The 6,195-nt window shown below is 46.8% G+C and overlaps 1 protein-coding gene across 5 annotated transcripts in view; it reads left to right on the plus strand.

Annotated features, from left to right (window-relative positions):
• The first annotated feature begins 319 nt into the window (after positions 1-319).
• The window catches only part of NUBPL (NUBP iron-sulfur cluster assembly factor, mitochondrial), a 173,385-nt gene continuing 167,509 nt past the window's right edge, over positions 320-6,195 (plus strand). For 2 of the 5 annotated variants that reach the window (XM_050953940.1, XM_050953944.1), the window contains exons 1-2: positions 320-728; positions 5,025-5,172. In XM_050953940.1, the coding sequence (XP_050809897.1) occupies positions 624-728; positions 5,025-5,172 (253 nt within the window). In that variant the 5' untranslated portion in view covers positions 320-623. The remainder of the gene's footprint in view (positions 729-5,024; positions 5,173-6,195) is intronic. The other 3 variants (XM_050953942.1, XM_050953943.1, XM_050953941.1) reach the window with 2 other exon arrangements.

Consider the following 6,195-nt stretch of genomic DNA (forward strand, 5'->3'; position numbering starts at 1 on the left):
AAGCAAAAGGTTTTTATATCTTTTTTTTTAAAGCATTAACTAATTTTTAAAGCATTCTTGCTGGCAGTTTCTTCTCATGGCTTGCAAAGCATTAGGGAACAAATGGGGTGGGGAACCCTTGATACATGAAGAGACCTTATCTTTAGCCTGTGCCAAAAGAGAAACAGGATGACTCTGTATTCGCAGGCGCCTGTGGTAGACACAGACCTTGTGGCGTGTCATGATGATAAACTCTGACGAAGAAACAGTCCCCTCTTGTTTGAAAATGTATATTGCACGGTGTGTGGCCCTTGCCTATGAACCAGTATAATGCCAGGACCCTGCCTCTGCAGCGCCAAGGTGCACGCCAGGCAAGGGTTTTGCCATTGACACACATCCTCCCGTGGAGCCCTTTAAATGTACAAATCACACGGGCCTGAGGCAGGGAGGCGCTGAGCAGCCTCCGCTCCCGGGGCGGGGGGGGGTTGAGTTCAGCGCCTCCAGCGGACTGCCCCTTTCTGAAGGAGCGACGCTCAGCGGTTTAGACAGGGACAGGCAGCCCCCGCCGGGGAAGGGGGCGGGCTGCTGAGGCGGCGTTAAGCGGCGCCATTTCAGCGCGCCCGGCGTAGGGGACGGCGCAGGAGATGGTGTCCCACGTGTGGTGCCGGGTACTATGCGCCGGGCTCTGCCCCGTGGCTCTGTGCCGCCTGCAGGGCTGGGGCAGCGCCGCCTTCTCCTCTCGCTCGCTGGTAAGTGCAGCCCGGAGGAGCGGAGCCGCCGCGCCCGCTTCCCTTGGCGCTGGCTCCGCCCCGGCTGTGTTTGTGCGGGCGGCGGGGCGCGCAAACACCGGGGGTGGGGTACGTCTGCCCGCGCCCGCCGAGCTGCCCGGGGAGCGCTGTGGCCACGTGGAGTGGGGGCCACTAGCAGCCGCCGTAGGGACTGTGGGGTGGATCCCGTGGGGAAGTAGGCCCCGTTTTGGGTCCCTGAAAGGCCCATTCGCAGGACCCCAGCCCCTAGCGTAGGGGATGCGTTCGCCCCACAGTGGGTCAGGTCTCATGCTTCGTGCCTGCGGGGAACGGGTCTCCCAGTGCCCTCACCCCCTCGGTGCTGCTGGGTCCCTCTGGTCAGGTCCCTTTAGGGAGCGGGTCCTCCCTTTTCTGCCAGTCCCGCGAGAGCCTTATTTCTTAGGGGCTGGGCAGCCTACGTGAGGATGTATTTGCTGCTCACGGTAAGGGGCTTTCTCTTAGGGCTTGTTTACATGGGGGAAATTGATCTGCATAGCTGGAGCAGAATAACTTTTGTGCTGTCGCTGTTTTGCTGTTGGGGACAGGCTGCTCTGGAATGAGGTATCAGAGGGGTGGCTGTGTTGATCTGTATCCACAAAAACACAGAGGAGTCTGATGGCACCTTAAAGACTAACAGATTTATTTGGGCATGAGTTTCATGGGTGAAAAAACCTACTTCTTCAGATGCATGGAGTGAAAATTACAGATACAGGCATACATATATATCGGCACATGAAGAGAGATGAGTTAACTTACATGTGGAGAACCAACGTTGAAGGCCAGTTCAGTCAGGGTGGATGTGGTCCACTCACAGTACAGTAACTCCTCACTTAAAGTTGTCCCAGTTAACGTTGTTTCATTACAGATCAATTAGGGAACATGCTCATTTAAAGTTGTACAATGCTCCCTTCTAACATAATTTGGCAGCCACTGCTTGCAGGAAGAACAGCCAGTTGCAGCTAGCTGGTGGAGGGCAGGGGCTGGCCGGGGGGGGGGGGGGGGCAAGTGGGGCAATTTGTCCCAGGTCCCACAGGGGCCCAATGAGCCCTGGCCTGGCGGCGGTCCGGATCTTCAGCGGCACTTCGGCGGCGGGAGGCCCTTCAGTTGCTCCAGGTCTTTGGCAGCATTTCGGGAGGGAGGGGGGCCCTTCAGTGCTGTCAAAGACACAGAGTGACTGAAGGGCCTCCCCCCACCGCCGAAATGCCGCCAAAGACCCGGACCACCACTGGGTGAGTACAAGTGCTGCAGCTCCCCCGCTTCGCCCCAGGCCTCCTGAATCCTCGGTGGCCCTGGTGGGGGCTTGGAACCAGCGTGGACGGGCAGCCCCCTTATGAGCTCCCTGCTACCCTAAGTTCCCTGTGTAGCAGCTGCCCAGCAGGCCTGCCCCCACTGACATGTTCTGTTCTTGCCCTCTGCCTTGGAGCTGCTCCCTGAGACTCCTACTTGCTGTGCGGGGGGGAGGAAGAGGGGGGCTAATGTCAGGGTGACCCTCTCCCCCCTGCTTAACCCATCTTCCATAGAGCAGGGGGAACACACCACAGGGCTAAGGACAGAGGAAACTTGCTGGTAGCAGCAGCTGTGGTCTCAGCAAGCTGATCTGATTAACAAGGCAGTGTACTTAAAGGGGAAATGCGCATCTGTCTCACACACACAGTGTATGTCTCTGTCTCTGACTGTGATGATCTCTCCCCTCTCTCCATTCCTGCTGCCTTGTAGATTGTGAGAGTTAACCCTTGAGGGCTCAGCCGGTTGCTAGTTTTTCATTAGTAGTAAAGCATTCCCTGGAAAATATCCCACCCTCTGACTTCTCCACCTCAACCAAGCTTCACAATCATCATCACTGTGTACCAGCATTAAATGGTTTGTTTTAAAACTTATATTCTGTGTGTGTGTATATAAATATATATAGTCTTTTTTTTTTCTGGTGAAAAAAATTCCCTGGAACCTAACCCCCTCATTTACATCAATTCTTATGGGGAAATTGGATTCACTTAACATTGTTTCCCTTAAAGTCACATTTTTCAGGAACATAACTATAACCTTAAGTGCGGAGTTACTGTAATTGATGAGGACGTGTCAATACCAAGAGAGGGAAAATTGCTTTTGTAGTGAGCCAGCCACTCCCAGTCCCTGTTCAGGCCTAAACTGATGGTGTTAAGTTTCTCTTTGAAGTCTGTTTTTGAAGTCTTTTTTGTTGAAGAACAGCTACTTTTAAATCTGTTATTGAGTGTCCAGGCTTTTGTATGTTACCATTCCTGATGTCTGATTTGTATCCATTTATCCTTTTATGTCCAGTTTGGCCAATGTACATGGCAGGGGGCATTGCTGGCACACGATAGTGTATATCACATTAGTAGATGTGCATGTGACTGAGCCTCTGGTGGTGTGGCTGGTGTGGGCTGGGTCCTATGATGGTGTAGCTAGAGTAGATGTGGGGACAGAGAAGACAACAGGGTTTGTTACAGGGATTGGTTCCTAGGTTAGGTGTTCCTGTAATGTGGGGTGTAGTTTCTGGTGAGTATTTGCTTGAGGTTTTGGGGCTGTCTATGCGAGGATTGACCTGTCTCCGAAGGCCTGTGAGAGTGGGGGATCGTTTTCCAGGATAGGTTGTAGATCGTTGATGCGCTGGAGAGGTTTTTGCTGGGGGCTGTACATGATGGCCAGAGGTGTCCCTGTAACAAACCCTGTCCACATCCACCCTGACTGAGTTGGCCTTCAACACTGGTTCTCTACTTGTAAGGTAACTCTCTTCTCTTCATGTGCCTGTATATATTTATGCCTGTATCTGTAATTTTCATTCCGTGCCTCTGAAGAAGTGGGGTTTTTACCCCTGAAAGCTTATGCTCAAATAAATTTGTTAGTCTATAAGGTGCCACCGGACTCCTCGTTATTCTAGAATAATTACTCCATTCCTTTGGAGTAATTGTTCTTGAATAAAGTCACATTTATTCTGGAATAGAGTGGCCAGGGGAATTAGACCAGAATAGCTGCCGCTCAATAGTTACTCTGCTATTGATATGCTGTCGGTTTCCCCCTGTAGACAGGACATTAGTCAGGCAACAGGACCCAGAAGAGGAACTGCCAATGGTAGAGTGTTTCCTGGGTTGGCCCACAGACAATTCTCCAGAATTATAGGGCCTCAAGTGTCTATTTGTTATACTTTTGTCTAAGATTGCCCCGGTGACAAGCAAGACATTGACTGGCGTGTGTGTATATGGATCAAACTCCTAGCTGAAATTCTTTATATACCATACAGTAGGGTGTCTGCAGGACATAGAAAATTTTAGGATCTGATTCTGTTCTTGTGTAAAACCAGTATAAATCAGGAGTAATTCCAGTGACATTAGTGACGTTACACATGTAAAACTGGTTTAGTTAGATTCAGGAAAAGTCTTAGCAACAGTGGGTAATTTTTAACATTGATAACAGTGGTTCAGATTCATTGGTGTTAGTAATGTTGGGATCCCTACTGTAGAAGGGCCACCAGCACCCTCTGCCTTTTTAATCAGTGGGTCAGCTTGATTTACTCTTCTGAGTAGGATTAGATGACATGGTGCGTAAAATGCCAATGGCAGCTGGTGGACTATCTATACCTCACAGGCCCTGGCACCTGGATTAATATAAGTAAACGAGAATTTCTTCCTTCCTTCTCACATGATTGTAGAGAAAAGCACAAAATAAAAAGAATCTAAAAGTTAGAAATTTCAGGATTTTTAAGTTAAACTCATAAATTTTTGGGTGTGCAGTTTGTGATTTTTGAATATTTTGAGGCTGGCAATACTTCACCAGTTTTGTGCACTTGTAACTTCACTGACGTCAGTCAGATCACTCCTGAATTAGGCTCTGATCTTGAAAAATGTATATGAGTAACTATACACACAAGATAATTCCCACTGAATAAACAGGACTACTCTCATGCAAAAGTGTAGGCAGGGCCACTGAGTCTTAATGTGACTGTTACTTTCCTGGAATCCAGCTTCTTTGAAATTTTTTCTTTCAAAGACTACAGGACTTGCACATCTGTAACAAAACAGTATATATGTGCAAAAAGAACAGGAGTACTTGCGGCACCTTAGAGACTAACACATTTATTTGAGCATAAGCTTTCATGGGCAGCTCATGAAAGCTTATGATGAAATAAATTTGTTAGTCTCTAAGGTGCCACAAGTACTCCTGTTCTTTTTGCGGATATAGACTAACACAGCTGCTACTCTGAAACTAGTGTATATGTAGAATTTTTTTGTTTTGTTTTGTTTTAAGTCATCAAGCACCAATGATGAGTTTCTAAAAGAAAAACGTGCTCAAATCATGTCTCGAGGACTTCCAAAACAAAAGCCAATAGAAGGAGTTAAGCAGGTACTAGTTTTTGCTTCTGGAAAAGGGGGAGTTGGAAAATCAACAACAGCAGGTAAGTTTTTGTGTTTGCTCTGTCATCCATTTTTATTATTGTGCTGGTATTTATTTCTGTTTTATAACATGCGTAAGAGCTTGGTATATTTATACAAATATATCAATAAACAAAAAAAATTACACAGACAGTAAACAGCAAAATAAAAACATGCGTATTTATTTTTATTAAAGATCTGCAGTGCAGCAGTATTAGTAAAAACTAAAAGCATTTAAAAAATCTACTTTACTTTTCAGCTCTTAGGCAATTTTTTGTATTTCATTCAGTCTGAAACTGTGAAACTGTGCAAGTCAGTTTCACTTCTATTCAGTCTGCAAGACTTTAAAAGGACATTGTCAGTTTGAATGTTTTTCATCTATAATTAATTGTGCATATAACGCCTAAGATTATTTTAACAAGATTGTAGGGGGCGGAGGAGAAAGCATCCCTCTGTCATTCTGCATTTGACAATCACAACACTTTGTATAAGAGTCAGTTTCACTGTGTACCATGTAGAGTTCATATGCCTTGATCCTTTAGTCCAGTCATTTTGGATAGATCCTTATACCTCTGCAGGGTCTCCCTGTGTTCAAAGTAGCTCCGCATGGATGCAGAGGTCTGCCTATAAATACACTGTACTGCAGGATCAGGATCTAAGTTAGACCTCCATTGTGCAAGCTGCTCAGTGCAGGTGGACTTCTGACACACGTGGAGACTCATTTTCTTCAGTGGGAGGCGGGGATCTGCCCATATAGGGAAGCTGGCAGGATAAGGACCTTTTGTCAGTTTTCTCAGTTGTTTTGTGGACATTACCCAAGGGAAAACAGTACAGTGATTGCAAACCACAAAAATTTGTAGGGGACCTCACAAATCTATATAGTACCTGAAATGGCTTTGACTCCTTTTTTTCCCATATCTAACTAAATTTCAAACTAATGATTGACCTTTAACTATGATTCCTAGGCAATAGAACTGTGATGTTACATTTGGGCTAATAACACTGCAGAGGTTTGTTTAATACTACTAATAAAAAAGTCTTGCTGA

The sequence above is a fragment of the Gopherus flavomarginatus genome, chromosome 5 (assembly GCF_025201925.1).
Source record: "Gopherus flavomarginatus isolate rGopFla2 chromosome 5, rGopFla2.mat.asm, whole genome shotgun sequence".
Taxonomy (NCBI): Eukaryota; Metazoa; Chordata; order Testudines; family Testudinidae; genus Gopherus; species Gopherus flavomarginatus.